This window comes from Homarus americanus, unplaced genomic scaffold (genome assembly GCF_018991925.1).
Source record: "Homarus americanus isolate GMGI-L3 unplaced genomic scaffold, GMGI_Hamer_2.0 scaffold15667, whole genome shotgun sequence".
Lineage (NCBI taxonomy): Eukaryota > Metazoa > Arthropoda > Malacostraca > Decapoda > Nephropidae > Homarus > Homarus americanus.
In genome coordinates, this window is record NW_024726107.1 from 4163746 (window position 1) to 4180247 (window position 16502).

General features: G+C 40.1%; 1 protein-coding gene across 1 annotated transcript in view; it reads right to left on the reverse strand.

The window, feature by feature from the left end:
* Positions 1 to 5569: 5569 nt before the first annotated feature.
* LOC121865351 (putative protein MSS51 homolog, mitochondrial) overlaps positions 5570 to 16502 on the reverse strand; it is a 102604-nt gene continuing 91671 nt past the window's right edge. The window contains exons 8-9 of the mRNA XM_042364688.1: positions 13064 to 13219; positions 5570 to 6044 (exon numbers count right to left, since the gene is read on the reverse strand). Of these exons, the coding sequence (XP_042220622.1) occupies positions 5889 to 6044; positions 13064 to 13219 (312 nt within the window). The 3' untranslated portion in view covers positions 5570 to 5888. The remainder of the gene's footprint in view (positions 6045 to 13063; positions 13220 to 16502) is intronic.

Below are 16502 nucleotides of genomic sequence, written 5' to 3' on the forward strand. Positions count from 1 at the left end.
GATTAATGTGTAAGTTATTGAGTTTATCAACCAGATCCATATTATTCTTGATATTGGAGTTAGAAATGTTGCCAACTAGGGGATTTAGTAAAGAAACTAACCATTTAGATAGTTTATAAGAGATTGACCCAACTGAGCTAATGATGGGTCTTGCTGGGTTATTGGGCTTGTGGGTCTTGATTACACCGTACATGTATGGCAGTGGAGGGGACGTTGAAGTAAGATGTTTAATGAGAGTAGCTTTGCCTCTCAATAGGGACTTCAGTTTTTTGTTGAACTGGGTGTTGACAGTGTTGAGAGGATTATTTATGAGTTTAGAATATGTTGTAGTATCACATAAGAGGTCATTCATTTTAGAGATATAGTCATCTTTGTTTAAGATCACTACTGTGTTGGCTTTATCTGCTTTAGTGACATGTAGATCCTTATTTTTCTTAAGGGCTTGGATTGCTTTGGTGAATCTTTCTGGACAGTTTGGAACACAAGGCTTGGACATAGATGCATACACATCACCTTTACACATGTTCACTTCTTCACTTGTCAAATTACTGAATTTCTCCAAATTGCAAAATGCTCTGGCTATGTCAACACTGTCGACTCCCTTGTTAGAACCATCAAAACTTAAACCATAGCCGAGGGCACACAAGGTATCATTGTCTAGTTGTTTCGAGGAGAGATTCACTACACAGTTGTTATTGGCATCCTTAGTCCAATCACTATTTCTAATAAGGAGTGCCAATTTGTGGTCTATCTTGGCTTGAAGATCAGAACGCTCACGTCTCAGGTTATCAAAACAGTAGTCCAACATGAACTTTTTCCAGTAGCTCGGTATGGTCATATTAAAAGCGCGCTTTTTTTGTCTTACAATACGGAAGGCTTCATCCACTTCAATTTTCTTTATTTCAAAATGTTTCTTAAGGATGATTTCTTGGAACTCATCAAAGGGGCGGTCAGACATCTTCAGGACACGTTGTGGTAGGATTGATCTAGGCATAACTTTTTCACTGAGGCATGTCTGGAGAAATTTCAAACGTATTTTCAATTTGTGGGCCTTGATCATCGAAGAGGAGTATGGTGAGAGTTGGAGTGAACCCAGCTGTCTAAGTGCCCATCTAACGACGTGACGATCGTTTGGGGTCATCAACTCTCCTCTACCTAGGCTCACAATACCACATATCTTCAAGCAGCTTAGTGAAAACCTTTTACTAACGGGAAGCTAAAGCTTCTCTCAACTGTACAAGGTCTGAGTGGCTCACTCTCTTCCGTTTCATGGATGTACTGGGGGTAAAGTGAAGCCAGCTGAGTGATACAGGGTCATACACTGGGACCAAGAGTCCAGTGGAACTTAGAGGTACATTTCCAAGGTTGAGAAAGGCTGGTTTGGGCCTTAAACTACGGGTGCCTGTTGGTTGTGCCTTAAAAAACTACGGAGTGCAGGTGGAATCTATGTGTTAGGTTAGGAAGCATGGTTCACGGGTATTGGTGGACTCAGTAACTTCTTAATAATAGTGATAATATTTTTGTGTGTACTGAAGACTATTTTTTCAGTTACTAATGTATGCTGTGTGCATTTAATATTTCCTTATAATTTTAATCTCAGGTATAACCCTTGTTCCCCAGAGTAGTGTTTAAGTTAGGTTAGGAGGTGTGTATCTGTTGGGGTAACATAATTTTGCTGAGTGCCCTGAAGGCCTACTCAGGGTGGAGTTAATAAGTTCTATTTTGTAAACCATTTTCTCAGTGCTGGATGATATTTTGTTGAGTGCCCTTAAGGCCTATTCATTGTAGAGTCATTAATTTCTTATTTTTTTAATACCATTTTCTCAGTGATTGATATTTTGTTGAAAGCCCTTAAGGCCTGGTTCATGTGTGCAAGCAACATTTCTTAATACTGTAAACTTTTTGTCCTCTAATGAGGCATTGCCTGAGGTTCTAATAATTTCAACATCATGTATAACTTTTATTCCCCAGAGTAGTATTTTAAGTTCAAGTTAAGAGGTGAGCATATTGGTGTACCATTATTTGATTGTGTTTGTAGTGTTGGAGGGAATATAAGTGTAAATTTAACAGTGTGTCTCATTCATCCCAGTCACAGACGCTATCCTTCCACGGGTCACGGACAAGTCATTTTGTTTAGTAAATTTAAGTGCTCTTGTGCTGGTTTGGGATTTCTCTCAAAGGGGCGCTTCCACTGCAATTACCATCTAATAATCTTTAATAAACCCCAAGTCAAGTGAGAAATTAAAGTCCAGTAAATTCCGACCGGTTACATATATATATATATATATATATATATATATATATATATATATATATATATATATATATATATATATATATATATATATATAACCGGTCGGAATTTGCTGGACTTTAATTTCTCACTTGACTTGGGGTTTATTAAAAATTAATAGATGGTAATGGCAGTGGAAGCGCCCCTTTGAGAAAAATCCCGAACCAGCACAAGAACACTTAAATCTACTACACAAAATGAATTGTCCGTGACCCGTGGAAGGATAGCGTCTGTGACTGGGATGAATGAGCCACACTGTAAAATTTAGACACTTATATTCCCTCCAACACTACAAACACAATCAAATAATGGTACACCAATATGCGCACCTCTTAACTTAAACTTAAAACACTACTCTGGGGAATAAAAGTTATAAATGACATAGAAATTATTAGAAACACAGGCAACAATAGATTTGAAGTATTAAGAAATGTTGCTTGCACACATGGACAGGCCTTAAGGGCTTTCACAAAATAATATCAGTCACTTAGGAAATGGTACTAAAATATAAGAAATTAAATACTCCACAATGAATAGGCCTTAAGGGCTTTCAACAAAACAATATCAGTCACCCAGGAAATGGTAATAAAAATTAAGAAATTAAATACTCTACAATGAATAGGCCTTAAGGGCTTTCAACAAAATAATACCAGGCACTGAGGAAATGGTAATAAAAAATAAGAAATTAAATACTCTACAATGAATAGGCCTTAAGGGCACTCAACAAAATTATAGCACCCCAACAGATGCACACTTCCTAACCTAACTTAACCACTACTCTGGGGAACAAGGTTATACTTGAGATCAGAATTATGAAGAACAATCAGATGCATTAAAAGAATCAATTCACAGTATCACTCTGGTTCCACTTAATGACACAAACATTCAAAAAAACACTACTATCAAAATTATTTAAGAAATATTAAACTACACACGTCAAGATAATATCAGTCTGAGGAATGGTGTTAACTACACCCGTAATAAGGAAGATAAAATGTTCCTCTAGGTATCTCCTAGAGTCCTAGACTCACGGTCTCAGTGTGTGACCATTAATATACTCAGATAGCCTCAGTGTACTCCCAGTGCGTCCATGGGCAGGAAGAGAGTGAGCCAATCAGACCTTTAGCTTCCCATTAGCAAGAGTGTTTCATTAAGCGGCTCGGGACATGTGGTGTTGTGAGCCGATGTGTTGAGAGCCGTCCGGGTGGACGGCTAGATTCCCTCAAGAGATCCTTTGGTACCCCGCTAAACAGTGACAGGCCTACTCTGATCGGTCCAATGGCGACAAACGCCACCCTCAATCATCAACGGCAGTCTCAAACAGCAGTCAATCTCTCGCAGTCAAACTCCGGTCAACTCCGGTCAACTCCAGTCAAGTGGGTTCTGACGGAAACCCTGAAATGAACTCACTGTTAGCTCTAGTTTACTTTACCACTGCCCTATCTAACCCTGTCTGAGATCGAATGAGACTTACTTGTTATATTGCAATAGCGCAGCACAGGTGACTAGGCCACGTTACTATTTCTGTGCCAGACGCGCAGGGACGTCTTGTTTTGTATGAATCCTCCCCGCGACTGAGACCTAGCCAGCGTCGCGTCTCCTCAAGGCGTTAGCTTGGGCCTACGTGACATATTTTCCGCCTAACTAATAACTCCTTGGGACACCCGTAACATTATTCAGACTGATAAACGATCTATAATAATTTCAAATTCAATAATAGTCCCTTACTTCATGAATCGCATCATTATTAATTCGGTAAATTACATTTAATATCATATAGGCCTAGTTCCGCAATCTCTCGCTATGAGCAGGCAGCGCTCTCTCCCCTCAGATGACCTTGAACGCTCAGTATCGCTAATGGCGGGGCATTTGAAATTACTCTGAAATTTCTGAATATTACATATATATATATATATATATATATATATATATATATATATATATATATATATATATATATATATATATATATATATATATATATATATATATATATATATATATATATATATATATATAGGGCCAAAGTGTGTGCCGGGCAGGGGGGGGTGGGTTGGGGGGGCAGGATGTCTTCGGGAAGGTCCTCTTTTTTTTTTTAATGTTCAGTTATGGCAACCCTAACTGTAGGTGTACGACTCACCTCTCTGGATCCTTTGGAAATATGAAGAAAGACGGGTTTCTCTTCTTGTTGGTGGAGCAACTAATAGCTACCTAGTAATTGCATCCCATTGTAGATGGTAAAATACTGTGCACAAAACAATAAAAAACAAAGCATTCACCGAAATGTGCGTTTCCTTCCCTGTGATATTTGTCTGCCAACTATTGCTTATACTTAACAACCGCTTTTTAATTGTGAGTATTTTAAGTCCATAATAAATTAGTAACTTTCATACTCGAAAGTGCAATTAACGAAGGCTAGTTTTACTTTAACTTAAGTGTTTTTCTGATTACTTGTATTCTAACTTAAGTAATAAATCGCAGATTTTTCCACGCCTCTGCTTTAGTGAAAGAATTGAAAACCACTGTTAGGGTTTGCGGCACCTGAACCACCTTAGTACACTCGCAACGCTTCAACTTATTATGAACAGAGAATAATAAAACTCTATTGTATAGTGTAAGAGTTAGTAGTATAAATCCCAATTCATATCTGTCAAAAATTTATAATAGCAATGAAAAAAAAGAAATATTTATGTAAAAACTGAATAACTACAGTAAACCACGTTAATTTGTCACAAGTAAAACATTTTGGCAATATGCCAACGTGTTCCAGCCCTTATCAATTAGTATTATATAAATATGGGCTAAGGACATATATTCATTATATACATTCTATCACCCAGACTATTGAGCATACAGCTACATTAAGCATTTGTTCTGTCACACCTCCTAGGGTGGACAGCACACATAAACATTTGTAGTTTCACACAGATTCAGGTTACAACCCATAAATATATGTCCCCAGGCCACTGTGAGAGTAGGCCTATGGGGTGTAGCCTCTAATCTCTGTGTTGACGTATAGATTACATACCCCCTTACAAGCAGACAGAGAGAGGTTCGCCTAGTTCACAGTTTCACACAGTTCACCAGTTCACAGCCATACACCGTACCAAAGAGACGTGTGCGAGCATAGCTCCCAGGCTAAATATCTCTCTCTAATTATATAAGCTAATTACAAGCTAATAGCTAATGCTCAGTAGGCTGTCAACAAACAATTCTCTAACTACCAGAGCATCCAATATAACTAGAAAATCACCACGTGTTTTTACAATACACCAAGGAACCACAAATGAAGATAACAGAACCTGTGTACACTTGTGTATACTTACAAGCTAAGATAATTACAAGTTTAATCCAGGGCTGCTGGGAAGCTTCAACGATTCAACGACAGTATCAAAGGTGACACGCCGTGAGACTACCCATTATCTCACCCAGCTTCATCAAAGGTACCAGCGACTACTCTACACTCATTCCGCAAGTGTTAACAAGTGAGATCGTTTGATATCAAAACCCGGCCCAAACAAACGCCTAGAAATTATGAGGATGTAGCAACACAAAGTCAGGGGTAGACGTGTAGAAGCACCAGTCCAGATGGGCTTCATGAGGTGGTGGTGGTGCTGCTGTTGTCGATGGCAATAGCGAAAGAGTTAGCAGCCCACACGTGGTCAGGTTCGTAAGGCGTCTGCTTGGCATGTAGTGAGCGTAGTGGATTCATCTCCTTGTACACGATGTTAGGCTTCAAAATTTTCAGTTTCTGTTGAAGAAATTTGAATCGTCTTATATGTGTCATTTGGCTCAAAATTCAATCAAGTCATTGTAATAATATCCGGCAGACTAAAAAGCGTCGGTAAGAAGGTGCACAATGATACCTTGACGAAACTGCTACTCTACAGGAGCAGAGAAACAATACAACATATTAAAAAGTTATGAGTTCAATAGTTATGATTAATTTATAGTCAACATTTTGGGTCAACAAACATTGATTCATCCATATTAAAGTTATTTTATCGTATTGTGTTCTGGTAATAAAACTTGCTGTATGAGCAGACCAACATCACCAGTAGCTTTCGAGGATTTCAGTCATCAGCTTCACCCTGTCATACTACATTACCCACAGGAGTCAGATGAGGAACGGTGAAAACTCCCATTTACTTTAAGGATTTTTTTTTTTACCTCAAATGCTAAAAATTCAGATATGCAAATAATTCTGTCTTCTGTCACATTATGGGTGCGGCGGTCGAATTGATACTGTGTTCGTCTCCTGTCCTTAGGGTCGTTGGTTCATGCCCAAGGAGCCCCTACTTCACCACCTAACTGTGAATGGGTGCCTAAGTTTACAGTTGGAGAAAGTGAAGGCGGTCATATACATTGTCGACCACACTGCCTCCGTGTTTACGAAAAATAAGACTTAGTCATCAGTGTACCGTATCTCCTTACTGACAGGACTGTGGGACGGGACCCACTTAAAGCACACCAGAATTTCAAATTAATCAGACAAGGGTGAGAAGAGCCACGGAGCTGTTCATATGCATCCTATGTCAGGTGCCTGTGATACTCTTTGGTCCCTTAGTACGCAGGGTTGTGCTGGAGTACTATAATTATTTCGTTAATGTGTCTTGTCTTAGTATGTTTTTGTTTTGTTTTAGTATTAAATATATAACTACATCCTGAAAATTTTCATTCTGATTATTATTATTAGTAGTATCATTAATATTATCGTTTGAAGTGGATAGGTTTTCGAGTAAGTAACATTTACGATGTATATATTATATATCAAACGGCTTATGCTCGGGAATCACTCCTGGAGTGGCTCGCCAGATGCTTGGCCGTTTTCTCTATCTCTAGTTCCGACCTGGTTGGAGAACGGAAGTTAAGTTGGGATCCAGGTGTTACTGGAGGCCCTATCCGGTAGAGAAGGTAACCTGTTGATTGTACAGTATTACAGTATTGTTTGAGTGAATTTGTAGTTTCGACCAGCCACGGATTTTTTTTAGAAAATGTATTTTTTCCGATAGTTCAGACAGCTCTAAGGCAGTTTTCTTCTATGACGTTTCCCTCGCAAAGACTAATATACGCTGGGCGATCCTGGGGGGGGGGACTTCCATATATAAACAATACCTCACTAGTCGGGAATCGAACTCTGGAACTCTGAGTGTGAACAGGGATCACTACCACAGCACCACAAGGACAACGAAATCAATTCTAGGTCTTTGTTTTATACACACAAAGCCTGTTCATTCTTCTTTGTTAAGCAACGCGAACCTCCATTGGGGATTGCCCGTACCAACTCTGTGGTTGGTTGCTTGAAAAATACGAATGAACAGACTTTGAGTGAAATAAAACAAAGCCTAGGATTGCTTTCGTTGTCTTTGTGGCGCTGTAGTAGAAATCCCTGTTCACACTCAGAGGTCCAGAGTTCGATTCCCGACTAGTGAGGTATTGGAGAAGGTCGTGCCCGATAGTGCTCCCGTTAGAGACCAAGGAAAATGGCCGCCTTGGATCGTTGTGTCGTGGGGGAAGAGGAGGGGAGTGTGGGGAAAGACGACCTCCTTGCCACTCTGTTAAGGCACCTGGGGCAGTTGAGGAGTGAGGTTGACACTCTAAAGGGGGAAAATGAAGCCCTCAGGACGGAACTCCTTCAGGTAAGTGTCCTGCCTAGCAGGACACCTGCGAAGGAGGAGCAGGCGTGGAGAGTGGTTCTCTCCAAGGGGACTAGGGTCAGGCTCAGGAAAGCTGACCAGGGTGTGGAGTGTAGTAACCCTTACCAGGTGCTGCAGGAAGCTGGCGAGGAAGAGAAGAGGCAGGACGGTATGGATCAAGGAGAAGAAAGGGCAGTTGTACAAACCCTGCCCACAGGTAAGGTCGTGGTAGTTGGTGACAGCCAGGTGAGGTTTGTAGATAGGGCTTTTTGTGCGAGAGATAGGAAACGTAGGACTAGGGTGTGTTTTCCTGGGGCTGGGATAGGGCATGTAGCCAAGAGGTTAGACAGGGTTTTGTCAGGGGAGGGTACCAATCCAGTAGTGTGTCTTAGTGTGGGAGGAAACGACATAGGTAAGGTTAGGAGTGAGGAACTTTTCAAGAGGTATAGGGAGGCGCTGGGGAAGATTAGAGATAGGGGAGGGATCCCGATAGTATGTGGTGTCTTGCCTAGAAGAGGGGTTGGTCGTGAATGGCGTAAGGCGTAAGACAGGACCAGGGAAGGGTAGGTTTAAATGTATACTATACAAACAGTAGGAGCGTTAGAAATAAAATAGACTTGCTGAGAGCGGTTGTATGTACCGAGAATGTAGACGTCATAGCAATCACCGAAACTTGGATGAATCTGGCGAGCAAAATTTTTTTATCAGAGTACCACATAGAAGGGTACAACCTTTTTCACAAGGACAGGGAAGGTAGGAAGGGGAGAGGGGTCGCACTCTTCGTCAAGGATACATTAAAATGTTGTATTAATAATTCAATAAAGGGTGAAATAGGAACCGAGTCTGTGTGGGTAGAAATCACGGAAGGAAGAGAAAAACTAATTATGGGAGTGATTTACAGGCCCCCAAGTCTTGGCAAAGAAGCAGCTCAGCCCATATGGCAGGAAATGAGTAGGGCAGCAAAATATAACAACCTATGCATTATGGGGGATTTCAACTTCAGAAATATTGACTGGGACAACATTGTAGGCGACTATGAATCTGAAGACTTCCTAGACGCAGTACAGGACAATTTTTTGAAACAACTAATTACAGAACCTACTAGAGGTGACAATATATTAGACCTAGTATTAACAAATAAAGAAAATATTATCAGAGATATCACAGTAGGGGAAGAACTAGGTAACAGTGATCACAGAGAAATCAGGTTCACCCTAAATTGGGAAACGAAAAACAATGACAATATGGTCAGAGTCCCAAACTTTCGGTTGGCGGATTATCAGGGGTTAAGAAGGTACCTAGGTGAGGTCACCTGGGAACAGTCACGTCAGTCCCCAGTAGGAAGGGGTGAGGTCATAGATGACACAACAATTGATCATGACTATAATATATTCACTAGTATACTACATAAAGCACAAGAACAAAATATACCATACAGAAAAATTAGGTCAAATAAGAATGAGCCAAGGTGGATGACCAGAAAACTTAAACATGACATAGGAATAAAGAAAGGAATATATAAGAAATTAAAGGGAGGGGAGGAGCAGCTCAGAAACAGGTATAATGAACTATCTAGGAATGTTAAGAAAAATGTAAGGAAAGCAAAGAGAGAGTATGAAATCAAAATTGCAAGAGAATCCAAGGCGAATCCCAAGGGATTTTTCCATTTATATAGGACAAAGGTCAAGGACAAAGTTGGGCCTTTAAAGTCAGGGAGGGGAGAATTGATAAATGGCAGTGAAGAAATAAGCAAAGCATTGAACAGCTACTTCTTATCAGTTTTCACAGAAGAAATTTGGGATGAATTTCCAGAGGTGGAACTGATATTTAAGGGAAAGGAAGAAGAGAAATTAAAGAATATCACTATCAGAAAAGAGGATGTTCTTAAGAAGATAAATAAACTAAAGAAAACAAAATCCCCAGGGCCGGATGAAATTTTCCCTGGAGTCTTGAAAGAGTGTAGGGAACAGATTAGCGGACCCCTCGTAAACTTATTTACAAAATCATTAGACACTGGAGTTGTGCCAGACTTGTGGAAACAGGCAAATGTAGTACCCATATTCAAAAAGGGAGACAGAGCATCAGCGTCAAATTACCGGCCGATCAGTTTGACGTCAGTAGTGGGGAAATTTCGTGAATCAATTATAGCAGATAGCATCCGATCGCATCTAGAGAAAAGCAAATTAATCTACGACTCTCAACATGGGTTTACAAAGGAAAATCTTGTCTAACAAATCTGCTAACGTTTTTTAGGAAAGTCTTCGAGGTAGTAGATAATGACGAAAATTACGAGGGTTTTTTACTTAGACTTTAGCAAAGCATTTGACAGAGTACCGCATCAGAGGCTTCTGAGAAAAATTAAGGCTCATGGTATCGAGGGGAAAGTTTTAAATTGGATAAAATCATGGCTCACCGATAGAACGCAGAGGGTCAGCGTAGATGGTGTTAAATCTGAGTGGGGCCGTGTAACCAGTGGGGTTCCCCAGGGGTCAGTACTAGGCCCACTCTTGTTCATAATCTACATAAACGATTTAGATACTGGGATCAGCAGTGACATAAGCAAGTTTGCGGATGACACCAAAATAGGGCGGCAAAATTAATTCAGGGCAGGATGCAAATGCATTACAGGAGGATCTAAATAAACTGCAGGGGTGGTCTGAAAAATGGCAAATGAAATTCAACACCAGCAAGTGCAGCGTACTTAATATTGGAAGAACAAATACTTATAATGTATACAACCTTAACAACATCAACCTAGAGAATTCGACTTGTGAAAGAGACCTAGGGGTACTTGTAAGCCCGGACCTACGGCCTAGAAAACAGTGCGTTAATGTTCGAAATAAGGCAAACAGAGTATTGGGTTTTATGTCTAGAAGTGTAAGTAACAAGAGTGCAGAGGTCTTATTACAACTATATCTTGCGCTAGTCACGCCGCACCTCGATTATGCGGTTCAGTTCTGGTGCCCCTATTATAGAATGGATATAAATTCACTAGAGTCGGTGCAGCGAAGAATGACAAAAATGATTCCGGGACTTAGAAACCTTCCATATCAGGATAGGTTAAAGAAACTTAACTTGCATTCCTTAGAAAGACGAAGAGTGCGGGGAGATATGATAAAAGTATTTAAGTGGGTGAAAGGAATCAATAAAGGGGATATAGATAAAGTTCTTATAATATCCGAGCAGGATAGGACTCGGAGCAACGGATTCAAGTTGGATAAGTTTAGGTTTAAGAGGGAGATAGGAAGAAACTGGTTCACAAATAGGGTGGCGGACGAGTGGAACAAGCTTAGCAACTTTGTAGTAAGTGCGGGAACTCTGGAAAGTTTCAAAAGGAGGCTAGATAGATTCATGGATGATAGAGAGTGGTAGTAACTCTAGACAGGAGCTGCCATGCACAGGCCAACCGGTCTATTGCAAACTCCTTATTTTCTTATGTTCTTATATATTGCCATGGTCACGTTGACTGCTAGTCTGTTTTAACACTAATGATTCTTACTGTACCCCACGAACGCAAAACATGAGTGGGTTAGCTATTCCTAAGAAGACGTGTTTTTCCCCATCGACGCTTATACTCATCATCCCTCCCAATAAGTCCTCCTTTCTAACACAGTTGTCAATGCCTTTTATTTCCACTTTTTTCCTGGCAAGCTCAATCTTGGATTAGTCTGTGTAAATCACCTCAAGTAATTCGCCAGACCCTTGTTAACTGAGGGTCATCCTTGAATGAGTGACAGTTGGTTTGTTTGTGAATTCTGTCATTGCGTGAGTAGCGATCGCTGGCAACTCAGGGGTATATGAACCATTGCCGAGTAGAGAGTCGTCCTCTGTGATGCGTCCTCTCCAACTTGTCTACAGGTTACGGGGAAGGCTTAATTGAACACCCACCGGTCGCTCGAAGCCGGTGGATAGTCAGCAGTGATCAATATATGAGCGATGGCACTGATTCGACATGATTAATCTGTTCACTGCCTCGTGGAGCTAGACCCCAGACTCGCCATGTGTCTGGCTTCCACTGATCACAGCAACGGTCGTGAGCCCCAGTGTCCTACCCTGGGACGCATTCCTGGCATTTATGGCCCACAGTGTTTGATGTATATGTTTGGGGATAATTAATTGGAAATAATTATCCCATGTTGGGTAGTGGACCCATGTATGAGTTGGTTTCAGTGAGTGAAGTATCATCTGTAAGTTTGTCATGTATGTAATGAAATGCATCACCAGTAATGTGGGTGAAGTAAGTACCCACTTGGATTGGCAGTTAAGAGAAGCCAGGAGTTGTCATGTAACTATGTACTGTAATGTAACACCAGTAAGGTTATGTGTAGTAAGGGTACAGGATCTGAATAAGTGCAGTGGAGTAGGCCGAGGAGTTGCACCTTGGAGTGGTATGTTAATATCTTTTTCCCTTTGTATTTCATATTAATAAACCTGTTCTTTGAGTATTTTAGGAGTGTTCATTTTCCACCACAGTAGTTCACCTTTATTTCCGTCCAAGTGACTTGATATCAGAATTACTATACCCACGTGCCGGCCCTCGCCATGCTACCAAAAGGAACTGAGGTTATGTGGTAACCAGTGAACGTAAGTATGATAAGGGTGCGCAGTGTGAGTAGGAATCGCCGCCCTTACATTGGTGACAGCTTACGTCGCTGCCCTTACAATATATATATATATATATATATATATATATATATATATATATATATATATATATATATATATATATATATATATATATATATATATATATATATATATATATATATATATATATAAAGTGCTTGATCATGTTTGCCTGGGTACATACATTGTAATTATAGCTAAAGTTCTTGGAGTACCAGTATCCATTCTTAAAGTCTAACTTATTTATATAAGGAAACTGTGAACTACTTACCCTTAAATATCATAATACATGACTACTCGAAACTAGGAATCACTACTTCAAGGTTTGGGAGTAGTTATTGTCATTATTTCACTTTTATTCCTGTTATCATACTCAAACCTGCGGATGTCACGACTCCTACGATAAGCCATATTCAATAGTTTTTTCTAGCGAGCATCGTCTACTTTATATCAATCTTCATCGATAAGCATTCTCATCGAATGCTTGCAAAGCCCCGTTCCCTCTTACCTCGAGAGTCTCATGGAATTCTGCTTGGTTGTAGGTGGTCATGGCGAGGGGTACACGCTCGTACGCCAGCAAAAGTAGTGTGGGCATCCACAGCTTCAACATCTGGTCCGTGTGGACGCCAGGGTGGATGGCCAGGGCTACGTGGGGTCTGCTCACCTGTACACAACACTCATCGTAAGTGACACCAGTGTTCGTATATCTCACACTCCTTCACTCCACATATGACAAGAATGTTAATTGTATTGTCTCAAAAAGCATAGCTAACATTAAAGGATTGTAACATACATTGGCTATTAGTCTGGAGGCACTTTAAAACAATATATGACCTAGGGAACACCATTTTGATACAAGCTGGCAACATAGTTTTTTTGAAAGAGGTATATTTTCCTGAAGCAGAAAAAACAACATGGTGCTACTCTGGAAAATGGATAGAACTACTTTTAAAGATATTTTAATAACCCCGTGTCCCAAGGGCTGGACGCATCTACCTGATAGCAGTTGAACAATTCTGTGAACTCTGTAACTCATTTATAAAAACGTTTTACATGTGCAGATGTGAGTTATTCAATTTTCTTCTCTATAATACATGCAGAATAGTGACTTTCATAATCAAAACAACAAACAGCATGAATTATGTAGACTATTGCCTCATATACAGTAGATGCTTAATAAATGGGTAATATAATCTGATGACAAGCAACATATTATTACCAACTTCTGCAAACCTTACATGGTTTAAGCTACTTTTAATTTCTCTTGAATGTACACCAGTTACTGTAGTATCCGATGCTACAATGAACCATGCTTGCACTGGCAACTTTTTAATGTATAGCTCTTTACAACTAGGAAGGGTGGAATGCATTCCCAACCTTTTACTTATTTTACTCCTTCATCTGATGGTTCATAGAGTTGATTGCTTTGGCTTTTACTTCTTGGTAGCTTTTATTTGTTTAATTTGTTGATTCTTCTATTTCCTTTAATTGCTTCTGCACTCAATCGCTGGGGACTGACATACGCTGCGAGAGCTAGTCTAATGAATGACACTAAATTTATGCTTGGAGTGAATGAAAATGATGATGATTGTGTTTCACACAAAGAGTTAGCGAAAGCCAGAATACAAAGAGATGAAGAGGATGTCAAGAAGCTGGCATTCTTGTTTCAAACATTCAAAGTGTGTTTGAAAACTGGAGACATAGCAAAAGAGGAGATTGTCAGGGACTTGCTAGATGTAGAAAATGTTGGACAACAGATAGTTAGAAAGCTAGACATTGAAAGGCTTGTTGAGAAGACAGGTAGCTTGCAGTCCAGCATTCACAAGCAGAAGCTTAAAATATTTATGCTTTCATGTTTGCTGTTGAGATAGCAAATGAAAATAAGAACAAACTATTTCTGTCATCAAAGCAGATCGAGACCTCTTTAAGCGTCTCATTGTGGCCATGAAGGCAGGAAGAAATATTGATCTTAACAGTCTCCTCCAGAAAGAGCTATGCCATCTACCACTATCAATAGCGACACCAGATGGAAACCTCCGGGCAGCAAACAAGTCACAATTGCTCCCCATTCTTGAGAGTGGTGATGCAACACAGCCAAATCTACCTGCCTCACAGACTCCAACATGCATGGTGATTGACGGAATGTCTCTAGTTCAGGCTTTAGGAAAGCCAAAGGAAGCAAAGATCTTTGGTTATTATGCTGTAACTTTTGCAAATCAGTACTCATATTGATGTAGTATGTAGTATTTGACTGCTACAAGCAACAGTCCATTAAAGATGCTACTAGAAGGCGCCGGGCTGGAAAGGGGCGGGTTTGTGAGACGGGACATCAGCAACAGGGACTTGAGGTTGTCTGAACAGTGGAAATCCTTCATGGATCTCAATGAAACAAGACCTCTTGCATCAAGCTCTACGTGGAAAAAAAGGAATTGGTTGTTAGTGGTGGAAATGATAATACAGATGCCTCTTCAGCTGATAGGGGTTTGGATCACATATCTTCTACCCAAGAGGAGGCAGACACCCGAATGGTTCTACATGCCTCTGAGGCAAAGGCAAAAGGATATGCGAAAATTGGCGAAGCGAGCAGTGATAGTGATGTCCTCTTGTTGATTGTTTTCTATCCTCAACTATCCAAGGAGGTTTGGATGAACGCTGGAACATCAAAGACTCGGTGTTACACAGCTGTTCACCAGATTCAAGGTTCTGGTGACATCAGTGATAGCATTCTAGCCTTCCATGCTATAACTGGGTGTGATAGCACGACCCAGTTTTTAGGCATTTAAAAGAAAACAGCTTAGAAGATCCTTAGTGGGATACTACATCTTCTACTCCAATTAGGAGTAGCACACACCCCAAATGTTCAGATACTCACAAAAGAAGAAGAATTTTTTTTGCAAATTGTACATCCCTTCAGTAGACACAAAGGCTTTTCACTCACTTAGATGTTCTCGGTTCATAAAAGCCAAAGGTAAATTGGAAAATTTCCCTCCAACACATTCTAAGGGCAAATTAATTATCAGGCTATAGTGTGGAGAAACTCTAATGTGGCAAATCCAGAGATACCCTGTCCAACAAGTGGCTGGACTTTAAAACAAAACAAACTGGTGCATGTTCTTATGACTGAAGATGGTCTGTCACCAGAGTATGTGGCTGTTACAGTACTCGTATGTGGATGCACAAAGACTGGCCGACACTGCAGGACAGGACAATGTATCTGCCAAAGAAGCAGACTCAGATGCACAAAAGCTTGCCAGTGTGGGGACTGGTGCAGAAACCCCTACAATGATGACCAGGATAGTGACTAGAAAAGGACTATTTATTGGTTTGTGAATACATCATGCATTTGTAGTGTGTCAAAGTACATATAAGTTCTATATCTGTAACATTCGAAAGTAGTCACAGAAAACCTAAGAAAGTTGTTGAGCTTCGAAATGATTCTTAGTCATGTATATAACGACAGTTATTTCTGAATTTTCTTCACAATGTGACTACACTTTGCGATAAATTGCTCTTACAGTATTACATCTTAGATTGGTTTCGTAATTAATGTTTGTGAGAAAAACAAAATAAAAGTAACAGTACTGTACAGTGACCACCATAGTTGTCATACTTGCGTTGCTTTGAAAAGCGCCATTATGAGTAATAATAGGGTTTCCTTACAGTTTTATGCATAAATCAGCCTAGAAACATATCCCAGGGCGGCAACATGGTTAAGAAGGATGTTCCTATAGGGCTATACAGATTGTATGCTTGTAACAGATAGGTATCCCTGCCCTCACTTTTAAGCCACCTTTCAGGAATTGTCTCCAAATTAATACTGTGTGTATCTTTTAAGGTAAATAATGACACGTAGGTAAATAATGCTCTCTCTCTTAAAGTACATAATACACTGATTTAGATGGAAGTCATACAAGTCTTACCTTTACAAAACTTAATATGACTTGAGG